The sequence below is a fragment of the Zingiber officinale genome, chromosome 3B, assembly GCF_018446385.1.
Source record: "Zingiber officinale cultivar Zhangliang chromosome 3B, Zo_v1.1, whole genome shotgun sequence".
NCBI classification, from domain to species: domain Eukaryota; kingdom Viridiplantae; phylum Streptophyta; class Magnoliopsida; order Zingiberales; family Zingiberaceae; genus Zingiber; species Zingiber officinale.
This window is the reverse complement of record NC_055991.1, coordinates 121087045-121103776: the sequence shown is the minus strand read 5'-3', so window position 1 is coordinate 121103776 and position 16732 is coordinate 121087045. Positions and strand designations below refer to the sequence as shown.

The window sequence follows — 16732 nt, the reverse complement described above, 5'->3', positions numbered from 1 at the left end:
CTAAATCAATAAATACTATGTATAAATCTTTTTTTCTCTTAATATTTTTAATTAGTTGTCTAAGAAGATATATAGTTTCTATTGTCAACCTTTCAAACATTAACCCAAATTGATTTACGATTACCATGATTTTTTTTCTTAATCATTTTTCTGTTACTCTTTTCCAAAGTTTTATGGTATGATTCATCAGTTTAATACCCCTATAATTTACACAATTTTGTACATCTTCCTTGGTTTTATATAAAAGAACTAGAGTACTTGCCATTTATTTATCAGACATTTTTTTTCATTTTTAATATCATGTTAATTAATTTTGCAAGTCATTTAATACCTTATTTTTCTATGTACTTTCATACCTCTTCAATGACTTTTTCATTGTGCATTCCATTTAAAACTGGTTAACTTCTAAAGTTTAAATTTTACAATAAAAATAAAAATTTTTATATTTATTTGACCTACTTAAATTACCTAAATTGGTTACCTATGTAAGATAAAAAATGAACAAAAGATGGGGGTGAATCTCGATTGTAAAACTTCTCTTTATGGGTTTTAAAAATTTATTAAAAATTTGAGTATGTAGCGAAAAGAATAAGTATAACATAGTGGAAAGTAAAAGACTCATTTAATTTTACTTGGTTCAGAGCCTTCGATGGATCCTGCTTCAAGGATCACGATTCCTCGGACCATATTGATTGGGCAATCCATTAAATTCTCCTCCAAAAAACATTCGGACATAGAGATCGATTATAGAACTGAAGAAAGTGTAACAATCTACATTTTCCTATGCAAGTATAATAATAATTTGAAAATATAATGTTACCGACACTTGTTGTAGTTGTAGTTTATAACTCAAGGCCGGTATCGCTTTGATTGTAGTAGTTGAACGTAGCAGAGTTGCAATAGAACGGAAGCAGAAAGACAACACAACAGAAAGTACAAGAATGCTTGTATATGAGTAGTATCTTGAAAGCTGACAGAATCCTCATTTTATAGGTCATTAGAGGCACCTCTAATAGGCCTTATCTGATGCAGAAGAGATAAAATTACTAATCTGAGATGACTCCAATCCATTCTAGGCGCCTCCAATCCATCTAAGACACCTCCAATTCATTCGAGGTGTCTCTAATCCACTGGTTTGCCGGACTAGGAATCAGGCTCTATCGGTGGCCACGTGTGCAGGATTTGAAGATCTATGTATGTCTTTACAACATAGAGTTAAAAAAAATATATGCATGGATAGTTTATATATATTTATGAGTTAAATCCTATTTTACCAAAACCAGGATTTAGTCTTAGTCTCAATCTAGATTTCTAAAATAGATCTAAGTTGGATTAGTACCTATAGTCCCACTTGGACTCATTTTCACTGGATCTCTCTCCTCCAGTGCTTACCTCTACTTACCATTTGTAGACTTACTTGATGTCTTATCTCTTGACCCACTAGGTCTTCTTGCCAGATACATCATCTAGACTTCAGGCAGTCGTATGGTCCTCCCTGACTCGACTGGACTTTCTTCCAGTTGTCTGGACTTCCTGCCAGTTGTTTTATCCTCCCTGACCCAACTGGATTTTAGGCTGGTGTCTGGTCTTGGATACAAATAATTTTTATTATGATAAAGACTACTTTATTATAATTAATTTTAAGATTTAGATTTATCTTGATCAAAAAAATTAAATTAAGATTATAAATAATCTTATCTAGTTCCAGTTTAATTTGATGATTGTCTTGATTAAATATTTTTAAAATTTTAAGTTTTCTATTTAAATTTATCTTAATATTTGAATTGATTAAATTATTAGTTATTTTTGAATTTTTAAAATTTAATTAAGTTTAAAATTAATTTCAGATTAAATTAATTGATTAGTTATTAACTTATTATTAATTAAGTTAAGATTAAATTAATTAATTTTGAATTATTAACTTTTAATTAAATGAACTTAATTAAATTTGGATTAATAAATAAGTTACAATTATTTTTAGATTAATAATTAAGTTAAATTAATTTTCAAATAAAATAATTCTTAGATTAATTAATATTTAATTTATTTAATTAATTAATTTTCAGATTAATTTCCAATTATAAATTTAATGTATTAACTTTAATTTTATTTAAATTTTATTTCAAATTTAGCATTGATTGTTAATTGAAACTTATCTTATCAGAATTTTCTAAATATGTAATATTTAAGTTATAGTTTTTAATTTTTATTTTTGAATTTAAGTAATTATTTATTGAATTTATCATTTCTAATGTTTCAAAATTTTCTAGATTTTATTTTGAATTATGATTTGATCTTATTATCTTTTTAATATTTATATTTAAATTAACTTTTAAAATTATGTTATTATTAATTAAGTTTTTATAATCTGATATTTAGATATTTATTTAAGTATTTTTAATTTCAAATTTTTATGATTTATATATATATATATTTTTTATCTCAAGTCAATGTTAATATTGATTTGACTAAAGTCTTGATTGACTTGATGAAAATTTAGATCATTATTTAATTCAGAATTCTTAATTAAAGTTGAAGTTTTTAAATCTACTTAGCATGCAATTTTAAAATTTAAATTGTTGCAAGAATAATTATCTAAATGATCATGCATTATAGGGGTATTTTTGTAATTTATAAATTGACTTACTTGAATTGTAACCCCTAATTCAGTAGACTTTTTTGGTGATTCAGATTCAAATTTAAGTTCGATTTTGACTTGATCCTCCAGCTTTGACAGATCCTTATGAAACTTGTTCAGCTGGGTCAAAAGCTCATATGTATTCTTATACTTTTCTAATCTGTGTAAGACATTGTTAGATAAAATTTTATAAATCAACTCAATTATCTTTTTGTTCAACTCGGAGTCTCAAGAGGGTTTTTTCAATATCAACAAATTGTCAAAATTTTCACTTCCTAAGAAACATTTCATTGCTCGTCTTCGGTATTTGAAATCTTCTTGATTGTATAGTAGAGGTTCGTAGATGTTTCACCCTTCTTAATGAGATATCGGTATACTTGTAAGAAATATAGACTAGAATGTTCCAAGACTTTGTTTTCGGGTAAATAGTGTGGTATTAAAATAAGAAATGTGAAAGACGGCTCGAGAGATATTGCACGAACTTCAGTGGAACCAATTCCGAGCAACCCCGATCTAATACCAAGTGTAGGATCGAAAATAAACGAGAGGGGATGAATCTCGTTTGTAAAACATTTCTTTTTCGGTTTAAAAAATTTATCGAAAGTTCAAGTATGCAGCAGAAAGTAAAAGACTTGTTTGGAACCTTCGATGACTCCCACTCCAAGGCTCATGATCCCTCAGACCATATTGATTGGGCAATCCATTAAATTCTCCTCCAAAAAACTTTTGGGAAAAGATATCAATTACAGAACTGAGATATCGATTACAGAACTGAGGAAAGTATAACATCCTACACTTTCCTATGCAAGTATAATAATAATTTGAAAATACAATGTTACCGACACTTGTTGTAGTTCTCGTTCATAGCTCATGGTCAGTGTCACTCTGACTGTAGCAATTGGGTGTAGCAGAGTCGCGATAGAGTGATAGCAAAGAGACAGTGCAACAGAAAGTGCAAGAATGCTTGTATATGAGTGTTGGTGTAGTTGACACCAATGATCAAATCTAAATTTTGATAAATGACAAATTGATTAAAGTTAGATGTGGTGTGATTTAACTTTTCTACTAAGTGTACTGGACTTGACGGGTCTGACACCAGGATGAAATGCAGCTAGGTCTGGAGGACCTAATAGCTGGTATAAAAGTCCAGATAGATCAATGAGTGACCTGATATCTAGAGGTAAGTCCAGCTGCATTCGCGGGACCTGACAGCTGGCCGAAATTCAGTTGAGTCTGCGAACCTGACAACTGATGGAAGACCTAGTGCACCAAAAGTGAGTCAAGCGATTTTGCATGATAAGTAAGATAAATCATTGGAGGAGAATATTTCAGTGAAGATGAGTCCGAATTAGGAACTTTAGGCGCAGATTCAGTTTAGATTCATTTTGGAAAGCTATACTGATACCTTGACTATATCCTAGTCTTGGAAAAATAAGATCTAACTCATAAAAATATATAAATTGTTCATGAATATATTTTTTTTCTAACTCTTTGTTGTAGATCTTCAAATTCTACATGCATGACAACTAATAAAGCATGATTCTGAGCTCGAAGTCAAAAGATATGCGGTTCGAAAGATTACTGCGTCAAACAAGTTAAGGGGAGGCGCTTCTGGCCTGTGGGGAGGCATCTTAGAGTGTTGGAGGCTCCTCGGTGCTCAATGAGGGCACCAAAAGGCATCGTCGAGGATGAGGGCCGCTTCTTCGAGGATGAGTTTTGGGGTTGAAGGCACCTCCAATACCATATAAAAGGGGTATTCATCCAGCAGAAGACATAGAACTTTCATACGAGCTACTACGACTTTTCTGTTGCTGTTGCGTTGCTGCAACATGACATCCGACCATTGCCGACAGACCAACACCAACACATGAGCCCAATCAGATTCGATTCTTCGAAGTGTTGGTAATATATTTTTCATACTTATAAGGAAAGTGTAGGGTGTTACACTTTCCTCATCTTTGTATTCGGATTACTCTTCCGGCGGTTCCGGAAGAGAATTTAGTGGATTGCCCATCGATACGGCAGTTCGAGAGATCGTGAGTCTTGGAGTAGGAGTTGTTGAAGGTTCCGAACCAAGCAGGGGCCTACTGTGGGGCGGCCGCCGGGGGGGGCGATCACCGCCTCTCAGATTTGGAGAAAAAAAATTAATATGATTAAAAATAAAATAAAAAACATTTATTTATAAATCTAAAAGTATCTAGACTTTTATGGAAAACTCCAATCAAAAGTCAAAACCTTGCATCGTGTTTTAATTTCTCTCTCTCTCTCGTTTGTCCAAAAAAGTTGTTTCTCTTCGCCGTCGAAGCTTTTTATTTTTCTCTTTTTCCTATTTTTGTTCCCTATCGGCGAAGCTTCTTCCCACATAACCTTATTTTTTCCCTCTTCCATTTTCTTCTTCCTCCACTATTACCCTTTCCTTTTTCCTCTATCCCATGTTCTTCTTCCTCCCCTAATTCTCATCTTATTTTTCTCTAATCTTAATTTTGCCCTCAAAATCCTCCGTCGCACATTGTCGTTGCCATCCACATCATTGTCGGCCTATCATTGTACACCGCTGCCAACGCTGTTATCGTTTGCTGCCAACGCTGCCATCATTGCTTCGCCGCTATCGCTGCTATCGTTTGCTGACAACACTACCGACACTCCACAATAAATGTCTTTTGATTGAGGTAAAATTTTCTTACTTGATTTCTTTCGATTACGAATTTAAGTATTGAAAAAAACATGTAGTGTTAATTTTGCATATATTCATGTTTTTGTTTGTTATTCAAGTATGTTAAATGTTTACACATATTGAGGTGAAAAGTACATTTGATGTTTGGTTTGTTATATGAATGTGAGGAATGTCATTAATGATCATTCAAAAATTTGATCAATTGAATCGTATCATTTATTCCATGAATAGACTTATCATATGATTTATACCAATATTTTATAATAACAACATGCATATAAAACGAATCATCTTTATGATAAGAATTAAAATTAGATAGTCATATAACTAGAAAAATATGTTTTTATAATGTAAACATTTGACTTTATATCTCTACCAATATGTGTGAAAAATAAGGGATCATTAACTCTCTATCAATTTCGTTTATTATTTGTTTTTGAATATAAATTGCTGAAAACAAATAGTCATTAATTAGATGATTATGTTTCTAAAATATTATGTTGATGATAAATTAGGTGAAATAACAATGTTGAGGTATTTGAAGAAAATACGAGATGAACCTACTTCAAACAAGTCATCTCCCCCTCCACCACCTCCTCCTCCTCCGCCTCCTCCACCAGCTCCTCTTGATGCTGACTCAAATGAGTATCCTAGTGATCCTGGGCTAAGAAAACACATTCTTGAGTATAATGTTAATGAAAGGGAGATTGTTCGACGTTACTATTTGCAAAAAGGTCATTTCAGCCTAAAAATCATGAATTTCCTTGGCGTTCTTGTCCCAAAGAGAAACGAAGATTTCAAGCTATATGGTTTAGTCTTCATCCTAATTGGCTAGAATACAGCATTGCAAAAGATGCGACTTTTTGTCTTTATTGCTATTTATTAAAAGCGGATCATGGTGGCCAAAGTGGCGGTGATTCTTTTGTTACTGAGGGATTTAAAAATTGGAGAAAGAAAGAAAAATTTAATGAACATGTTGGAAATCAGAGCAGCATTCACAACAGGTGCATGATGGCGGCTTATGATTTAATGAATCAAAAACAACATATTGAAACTTGTTTGGTCAAGTAGTCTAGTCAAGTAGCTATCGATTATCGTGTTCATTTGACAACATCAATTGATTGCATAAGATTTCTTGTGCGTCAAGGATTAACATTTCGCGGTCATGATGAATCAACAAACTCACTTAATCATGGTAATTTTCTTGAATTGTTAAGATTTCTTGCTGACCATAATGAGGATATCAATAGAGTTGCACTAGACAATGCTCCCTCAAATCTCAAATTGACATCGCCTGATATTTAGAAAGATATTATCAGATCCATTGCTTATTTAACCACTAATTCTATTCTTGGAGATCTCGGTGATGAATTATTTACTATATTGGTTGATGAGGCTCGTGATATATCTGTTAAAGAACAAATGGCAGTTGTTTTACGGTTTGTAGATGAAAGGGGAAATATTGTTGAGCGCTTTCTAGGCATTGTACATATAAGCGACACTACTGCCTTATCACTTAAAACTGCTATTGATTCTTTGTTGTGCCAACATGGATTATCTATATCTAATTTACGGGGGCAAGGATACGATGGAGCTAGTAATATGAGAGGAGAATTCAATGGCTTAAAAAGCTTAATTATGATGGAGAATCCTTCTGTTTATTATGTTCATTATGTTGCTCATCAACTGCAACTTACACTTGTAGCTGTTGCTGAAAATCATATAAAAATTTCTACTTTTTTTGATGTGGTTGCACAATTGAACAATATTGTTGGAGCATCATGCAAGCGAAGAGATATACTTCGCGAGAAACAATTTGAAAAAGTTATTAAAGGAATTTGCAATGGTGATATCTTCACTGGACAAGGTATGAATCAAGAGATGACATTAAAAAGAGCTGGGAGTACACATTGGGGTTCACATTATAATACATTGTTAAGTTTGATACATTTGTATCCTTCAATTATTGATATCCTTTTATTTTTTGAAGAGGAGGGAAAAGATCACAAGCAAAGGGCACAAGCAAATAATCTGTTGGAATTGATTGAAAAATATGAATTTATATTTCAGATGCACTTAATGAAGAATATCTTGGGAGTCATGAATGATTTGTCGCAAGCTTTACAAAGAAAAGATCAAGACATTGTAAATGTCATGATTCTTGTAAGATCAAGCAAACATCAATTGCAAACTATGAGAGATGATGATTGGGATTTGTTACTAAATGAAGTTTCTTTATTTTGTGTTAAGTATGAGGTAGTCACCCCGCACATGGAAGACTTGTTCGTCTTTCATGGGAGATCACGACGAAATATTGTAGGAAGGACAAATCTTCACTATTATCGTGTTGAAACGTTTTATGAAGTGATAGATTGGCAACTTCAGGAGTTGAATAGTCGCTTTAACGAGGTGAACACGGAGTTGTTGTTGTGTATGAGTTGTCTTGATCCATCAAATTCATTCTCTGCTTATGATAAGAGAAAACAGTTTGCTCAGTTTTGTCCATCCGATTTTTCCCCAATGGAGTTAATGCATCTTGAGCCCCAACTTGATAACTTTATTTTTGATATGTGGAGTAGCAATCAATTCTCTGAGGTTGTGGGGATTAGCCAGCTTGCTAAAAGGATGGTTCAATTGAAAAAACATCGTCTGTCTCCTTTGGTATATTTACTTTTGAAGTTAGCATTGCTATTACCTGTTGCAACTGCAACTGTAGAGAGAGTGTTTTCATCAATGAAAATAATCAAAATCTCACTTTGAAATCGGTTGGGAGATGATATGGTAAATGATTGTTTGATACCATATATTGAGGAAGATGTGTTTGATAGCATTGATAATGAAGCTATTATTCAGCATTTTCAAAATATGAAATCTCGAAGAGTGATATTGTAAAAAAACATATGAAGTTCATATATAACTTTTATTATACATTTTCTGTGTTATATATATTTTTTTTTAATTTGTTGAATTCACACCCCCCCTAATTGAAAATCCTGACTACACCACTAGAACCAAGTAACCGATCGAGTCTTATGTTTTTGCTTTTATTTAGTTTTCCCACTGCACTTTTTATTAAGTTTTAAAAAAGGACTCTATTTTTAAAATACATGTGATTCACCCCCCTCTTAGTGCGCTTCGATCCTACAATAAGTTGTATCTTGAAAGCTGGTTGAATCCTTCTTATATATATAGGTCATTAGAGGTGTTTCCAATGACCTAGGGCAACTCCAATAAGCCTTATCCGATACAGAAGAGATAAAATTACTAATCTGAGGCACCTCCAATACATTAGAGGCACCTCCAATCCATCTGAGGTGTCTCCAATCCATTGGTTCATCACAAAAATCTTTCGGAGGTCATATCTTTTGACTCCGAATTTGAAATCAGGCTCTGTCAGTGGCCACACATGCAAGATTTGAAGATCTACGTATATCTCTGTAACACAGAGTTAGAAAAATATATGCATGAATAATTTTTATATATTTATTAGTTAGATCTTGTCTTACCAAGAATATGATTTAGTTTTAACATAGATTTCTAAAATGGATTTAAGTTGAACCAACGCTTATAGTCTCACTGGGACTTGTCCTCAGTGGATCTCTCTCCTCTAGTACTTTCCTCCACTTAACATTTGCTGATCTCTTGACTCACCAAGTCTTCATGCAATATGCATTATCTGGACTTCAACCAATCGTTTGGTCCTCGCTAACTCGACTGAGCTTCATGCTTGCTGTCTAATTCTCTTTGACTCAATTGGACCTTTTGTTAGTCATTTGATCCTCTTTGACTTGACTGGACTTTAGTTTGATCTCTGGTCCTCTAGATCCATTAAATTTGTTAGCATTCACACTTAGCTCAAAACCTGATTTAATTAGATCATGAGTGCAAATGGTACCAATTTAAATTTTTATTAAAAAATTAATAAAAATACCTCTTTTATCACTCTTTTATTTTTTTATCATATACTTATAGTGTATATATATTGTATTCCTCCTTAATATATTTTAAATGTTCACGATCAAAGACTGATGTTTTAAATAAAGTGTCGCTTTGGATTTCTTTTAAAAAATTTAATAATAATAATAATAATTATTATTATTATTATTATTATTACTCGTAGTATATTGTATTCTTCCTTAATCTTACTATTTTATTAAAATTCTTCCCCCTTTACTAACTAACTTTGGTGAAGCTTAAAATGAATTTACGTTATTGTCCTTTTTTTTCTATTCAGTTTAAAAATAATTCCAAGGTTTATTAGTAATTCCACAAGCGAAACAATCATTGATCTAGAGTTCGAGACTTAGCTGCAGCGTATTATTATAAATTTTTCTCATCATTAATTTTCTCTGGTTGTTTTATATAAAAAAATATAGTTCTCTTTAGTCCCACATCTTAGAATTGACAACACTAGGATCAAAGAAATTTCTATAAATATTTTAGGTCAACGATGTTAAAAAATATACTTTTCTTAGTTTTTTTACTAAGATAAGTATAATATTAAATTAAATTAATTTTTTTGCATAGGGAAGCCCGTTATTAGTTTGTTGTTGGGATTCTCTAACGTCACCCTTGCATTATTGTACTATTGCATGGGTCTGACGAATCTTACCCAAATAATTAATTCTTTAGATTTTCAAAAGATAGTTACTTTACCCTAATGACTCATCTTTAGTATTTTAATACTATAATGCTTTAATTAATATAATTTCATATGTTTTCCTTCGGTACATTAGATACAGAATGAACATTGAATTTTTTTTAGTTGTTAGAGATGTTTACACGCAATGCGTGTGCACGATCATTAGTATATTTTAAATGTTCACGATCGAAGACTGGTGTTTTAAACAAAGTGTCACTTTGACATTTCTTTAAAAAAGTTTAATAATAATAATAATAATAATAATAATAATAATAAAATCACCACCACCGTAAATAAAAAATAAAAAGAGAGACATCAATTGCTTTTACGACGGAGCTATATATATAGTTTTTAAAGTAAAACAAAATAAAATCTTATAATTATAAAGTATAATTTCCCAAAAAAGAATGCTAGATCTATAATTTTATAATAAGCACACAAAAAGGGAATGCTAAGTAGTATAAAACACCGATTTCAATGTAAAAAGGGGGGCAAAAGAAAGATTTATGATATAATTTAAACGAACTGTAGTTTATAATTGACTGTTTTATCATTATTGTATAATTATCAGAGGGAGGCGTGATCGCTTGTGCTACATGGCGAGGTAGGCGATGTGGCAGCCTCACGAGCGGCTGCTGCCCCCACCAAACAATGACGTGATCGTGCAAGGCAACGGTCGATCGCGAGGTGGCAGCGTCGCTACCTTGCAGGCAACGGCCGCTTCGCGAGTGATCCCTTCAAGAGCAGCCGCGTCGATGCCTGGCGAGGCACTGGCCGCACGGTTTGCTGCTTGGTGGGGCAACGATTACTCAAAAGGCTACCACGTTGTTGCCTCACCGAGCAGCACAAGCGGTCGTGTCGTCCTTACTTGATGTGTGGAGGGCGTGTTATGCGGAGAGTGTTGCTTGCTTTGGAGAGGGAAGGAAACGAAGTGTGTTGTTTGCTGGCTTGCTAGGAAGAGAAAAGGAGACTGGAGGTTGCTTGCTGCACCAGGTAAAAGAAATAAAAGAGAATCATAATTGATCATCAAATCAAATATTATAATTATTTTAATAATTCTATTATAATTATAATTATTTTAAAAATAATTTTATTATTTATTAATTGATTAATTGTACTTTTTAAACATTATATATTATATTATCTGAAAATAAATATGCATGAATAATAAGTAATTATTGCTCACGTATTTATTTTATCCTCTTCCTATTCTATCATTAAATTAGGGAAAGTGGCCCCCGCGGGCTGGATCAACCGGTTAAGACGTGACATCCTTGCACAATGAGTTGTAGGGTCGAAGGTGCACGGACGCGTACTGGATGAATAATCTGGGCCGGCTGTGTTAAATTCCGGAGACACCACGCTTTAACCGGGCCAGCATTCACCGCTGATTTACTTCCTCTTAGGATTCCTGGGGGGCCAGGCCTAGGGGGCCGCTGGGCGGCGGGACCCGCCGTTTTACACAATTAAATTAGGGAAAGTGTGTCCCCAGGGTTTAGAGAGAAGAAGACCATCCAAATGGAGGGAGTTGCTTGCTGGAGAGATGGAAGGTCGGAAGGAGACGAAGCTGGGTTGCTTGCTGCGGAGAGGGAAAAACAGACGAACAATTTAGGCCCCCCATTTAGTTCCACCCGTGATACCAAATATACAGAACTTACAATCCAACTAAGAATCGAACCCTCACGGTTTTAGAGAAATATCCAGCCGAATACAACTATATATGTACACCAACGAGGAAGGCTTCCTTGACTGGTGTCCAGCAGAGGAATTCATTAAAATAGAACTACTGCGTTCGTATATATATATATATATATATATATATATATATATATATATGTCCGTCAAGTCTTAACGCATTCCTAACTCATTCACGGAACAGCGAAGCAGTGATGCTTCATTTGTAAGCAAACTTGCAAACTTATAACCCATTATAGATAGGGGTGAACATTCGATTAATTCGGTCCATAAATTAATTGAATTAATCAAAAATTGATTTAGTGTTGACTAATTGAATCAAATCAAAGTTTTACTAAAACTAAATTAACCGAATTAGTTATTTCAGTTAACAACGAATTAACTAAATTTGTTTAAAATAACAATAAAAAGAATTTATACAAAATTAATATCAAATTAACCGAATTAATTGAATGTTCAACCCTAACGGTTGATGTTTCGACATGTTGGAAGGTAAACATTCCATCTCATATATATATATATATATATATATATATATATATATATATATATATATATATATATATATATATATATATATATATATTTTGATACGATGATAAACAGAAGCTCATCTTAGGAAAGGCCAGGTCTTCGTCGCAATGGAGGTCAAAGTCAAGACGGTCAACATCCCACTATTATTGATCGGGCGGGTGAGTGATTTGCCCGACCAAGATATGAAAGGCCCGATCCGATACATTACTAGCTTGGCCACCAGCTGAGCTAAGACGCTCAAGACGGGAAGGTGCGCCAAGTGTCCGTGGAAGCATGCCGAGCGGCGATCACGCTCGGCCTTACATTGATACTCAGGACGTCAGCAGAGTAGAGTCATAACCGAACATACCACATACTAACAGCAGCTGAGCGGCTATTCCGCTCGATCCAGGTACACGTGCAGCAACTAGACGATGGAAGTATCGGCCGAACGACTTTCCCGTTCGGCCAAATAGTGGATTTATCAGTCAGACAACGGACTCTAGCCGAGCGGCCATCCCACTCAGCCCAACAACGGAAGACACTGGGACAAGGAATCCTCAATCGAGCGGGCATCTCGTTCGGCTGAGCAACAGACACTGCAGGATATCTTTTGACATCCTTTTGGGAGTTAGTACCGTCGACGGACGTCATGGTCAGGCAGAAGATCAGTTTCCACTATCACTTCAGATATATGCTCGGCCCGTTAAGTTTCTGTGTCAGGAACACTTTCCTGACATATCTCTTCGAGGAAGGATTGTGACAACGTGTCCGCTTTGAGAAGCGTGCACACACGCTACATGAGCCCTATATAAAATGGGGTACAGGTATTGGCGGAGGTATGCTTTTCTCGCGATCTCTACAGTTGTGCTACAGTTTTCGTTCTTTGCTTCTTGCCACACCGGTGACTGACTTGAGCGTCAGAGGACCAACATCGGGACCCCTTCCTTGGCTCGGCACTGATGTAGTTGTGGTTACAGGTCAGAGCGAAGTCTACACATGATCAACAGAAACACCACATCTTAATATTCATCGTCTCGACTTTCGGATATGATTATATATATATATATATGATATGATTATATATATATATATATATATATATATATATATATATATATATATATATATATATATATATATATATATATATATATATAATTCAGATGTTCGAATCTCATTTGAAGACTCAAAATCAACCTCTACAGTATGATTTAAATATTTATTATATAACTTACGAGTTAAACGGAGTGGAGATGCGAAAATTAAAAAGGAATCAGTGAAGCTGGTACAAACAAATAAAGACAATGTTGAATAATGCAGAGGTAAGCCGGCTCAAGCCTATTTAACGGCATAGACGGAAATAAAAAATTTAGACCTTTTGACGTTTAAAAAAAATTCGTTCACCGTTTTTTCTGATTAGAATCGAAAATGATGATTTAAAATTTTCTTATTCAAGTTTTATAACCTAATTCAAAAAATATAAATTTTATGGTATTAAATAAAGTATTATTATTAGATATAATACTACATATCAAGAAAATAATAAATTTACAATTTATTTGGCTAAAAATAAATATTGATCCTATCGGGAAACGGGAAGGTGGAAAGCTAGGGATATGACTGTTGCATTAACTGGATGTAGACCGGGTCCCGCTCTGCAAAACAAGCAACGTCAGTGCTGAGCCAGGAAGGGGTCTCCGACGTTGGCCCTTCGATGCTCAAGTCAGTCATTGGAACTGTAAAGGAAAGCGGAGTAACAGTAATGCAAGCGCAAACAATGAATAACACGTACCTCGCCCGATGCTTGGACTTCCCTTTATATAGAGTCCTGGTGGACAGCGTGCACGCTCCTCAAGGCATGGACACGTTCTTCAATGTGTCATATGAAAGGACATGTCAAGAAAGTGTTTCTGACAATATATCTTAACAGGGCATGCATAGCCTTGACAAGACAGTAGAAGCTTTCGCTGTACTATCCGTCTGTTGATCATGTCTCGTGTGAGCTGCACTATCTCTCAAAAGGATATTGAAAGATATAACAATGGTCCCGCTTCATGGCCGAGCGGGATAGTTGCTTGGCCGGGACTCCTCCGCTCTGTCGACCTCAGCTGCTCTTCCTTGCAGTGACTGGGCGTAGTAGCTTGTCCCTCCTGATCAAACAACCTCTTCAGTCTCCTCAGCATCCTACCACTCCGCATTAAGCGTCTGGCTATCTTATCGTATTATCTCGAGCTGGACGGATGGTCAACTCGGACAAGTCACTTGCAGATTGGATACTTATTGTCCCGACTAGCCTTACTAAGGTCCTCTGCTTGGCCGTCGTAGGTGAGCCTTTTGACACTCTAGTATTGACCACCTTGACTTTGACCTCCACCTTGGCAGTTGACTCATGCCGGGCGGGCCCCCTTTTATCACTGCATCACAAGCCTCCCCCTCAAGTCTAGTCGAAGGAGACTGCAAGTTTGATTGACTGAATCAGTAGAGTTTTCGGTGGTTTCCATGTCTGATCGGACCATATATGCTCCCAAGTTTCTGATCAAAACAAATGTCAATGTTGTTCGACTTTATTTCACTGGATGGGTTTGTAGTTGTCGCTCGGATCATACCGCCTAAGGCAGTTGGTGCATCGGCCGCTCTGTTGTGTGATAACCCACTCTCTGTGGCAATCGAGACAATGGGAGATAACACTTAGCGAAATTTCTCCTTTCCCTGCGCTCCCTCGGATGAGCATCCTTTCATAGTAGCTGATATCATCCAAATTTTTTGAAGATCATACAAATCTCTGATCATTGGTTGAGCACACGACCATATGTTTTAATTAAGCCTCATTAATGTCTTCTAATAGCTAAACGCTATGTGTCCCACTTTCTGCCGCCGCACTATTTGTTGGGATATACCCAATGTGGTATGTACTAAAACACGTTTCGTAAACATGCGCAGCGAAAAATAAAACATAATAATTCTTAAATTATTACATCACACGCACCACATGCATATAAGGATACAACATGTCAAACATGATCACATAATTTAATTTTTACGGAAAATAAATTCACGCTAGGTGTTCCTTACGAATGACCTGTAATGAGAAGGGCATCAACCGTAGCGACGTTGTCGAACTTCACCTCTATTCATATCCACATCGAGCTCCTCAATATAACTCCTTGAGTACAAGCCTCTCCTTCGGAAGTTACTAACCACAAGCGAAGAAGAGGGATCAAGAGGAAGAGGAAGAGGAAGAGATTTCTTCCTTGTGGTGGTCATGGCAATAAGGGAAAGGGCTTCCCTTTGTTGGCAACGACAAAGAGAGAGCGGAGAGGGAGAGGGAGAGGAGAAATTGGGTTAAGGTTTTCCAAAAATCTTGCAAGCCAATTAATGATCTCATGTGTCTAATTTTCTGTCAACCATATTAATATATAGCCTTCATTAATGAGTTGGATTAGAAAGTCCAAATCCAATACATTATCCCTTAAACAAAAAATTAGCTCATTAATCCCTTGGTTTGGTTCACAGCTAGACTAAGTTGGTTCATGATTAATTCATGATTAAATCAAATATAGTCCAACTCTTCCATAAGAGATGTGACTCATCCGCGCTTCCATTGCGATAAATATTTCTATATTTATCTTATGTATGGTCCAACTAAACATTTATCTCTTGATCTAAGAATTCTATTCTTTAACTTGTTTTACGTCTTTTAGAGACTCGTTAGTACATGTAACCTAATAGGTTCTCGATTTATCTTGGTCGTCCATAATTAATTATTTAATTATAGAACGATCATGAATAACACCTAGTAATACATCATGATCTCCAATTAGTCGGAAAATCATAGTTGATCTTAGAATTAATTCTAAACCCTTTAGCAGCGACAGTGAGTCGTGCTTTGTTTCTTTCACTCGTCTTATAGTCATTTGGTTCAGGACATGGTCTATGTGTCTTGTCCCCACTAGGCTGACTATGTCACACCTAGTCCAAGTAATACTTCCTCGTTTTGCGAATTCAAATTACTCATACATGTGTACAAGAGTCTCACACTCTTAACATGTGATGCTTTGGCCAAAGACTTTGAGTAATAATCCTAACGAGTGACTATAGGATATACATCTCCTCGCAAGGAGCGGTGAATCCTCTGTAGGCAATCTAAATACCTTTGGGGACTTCAACTTATACCCAATCATTCTGGGTCCACACTTCAATGAGATACTTGCTTAAGATGTCAAAGTATAAGTCTCCATGACCAAGATGACTTGTATATCTCAAGTCAAAGGAAACTTGCACTCATGTTGCAGTAAGAACTTCACAAACATATATGTTGGGACCGATTATGTAGCTAGAGGGGAGGGGGGGGGGGGTGAATAGCTCGGTGCGCTCGTCGTGCTTGACATTACTTGTTTCTTCAAGATATGCAGCGGAAATTACAAAGAAACAAAATACACAACGCTAACAAGAGGATTTACTTGGTATCCACCTTACAAGAGTTGACTAATCCAAGGATCCACACACTCACGCACCCTCCACTATGAAAACACTCCTTTATAGTAACTACCAAAGGCGGAGAAGCCTT

General features: G+C 35.2%; 1 protein-coding gene across 1 annotated transcript; it reads left to right on the top strand.

The window, feature by feature from the left end:
- The first annotated feature begins 5838 nt into the window (after window positions 1-5838).
- On the top strand, window positions 5839-8072 carry LOC122055173 (zinc finger MYM-type protein 1-like). Its single transcript, XM_042616555.1, has 3 exons — window positions 5839-6046; window positions 6148-6316; window positions 6632-8072. The coding sequence occupies exons 1-3, from the start codon at window positions 5839-5841 to the stop codon at window positions 8070-8072; spliced, it is 1818 nt and encodes a 605-aa protein (XP_042472489.1).
- Window positions 8073-16732: the final 8660 nt, after the last annotated feature.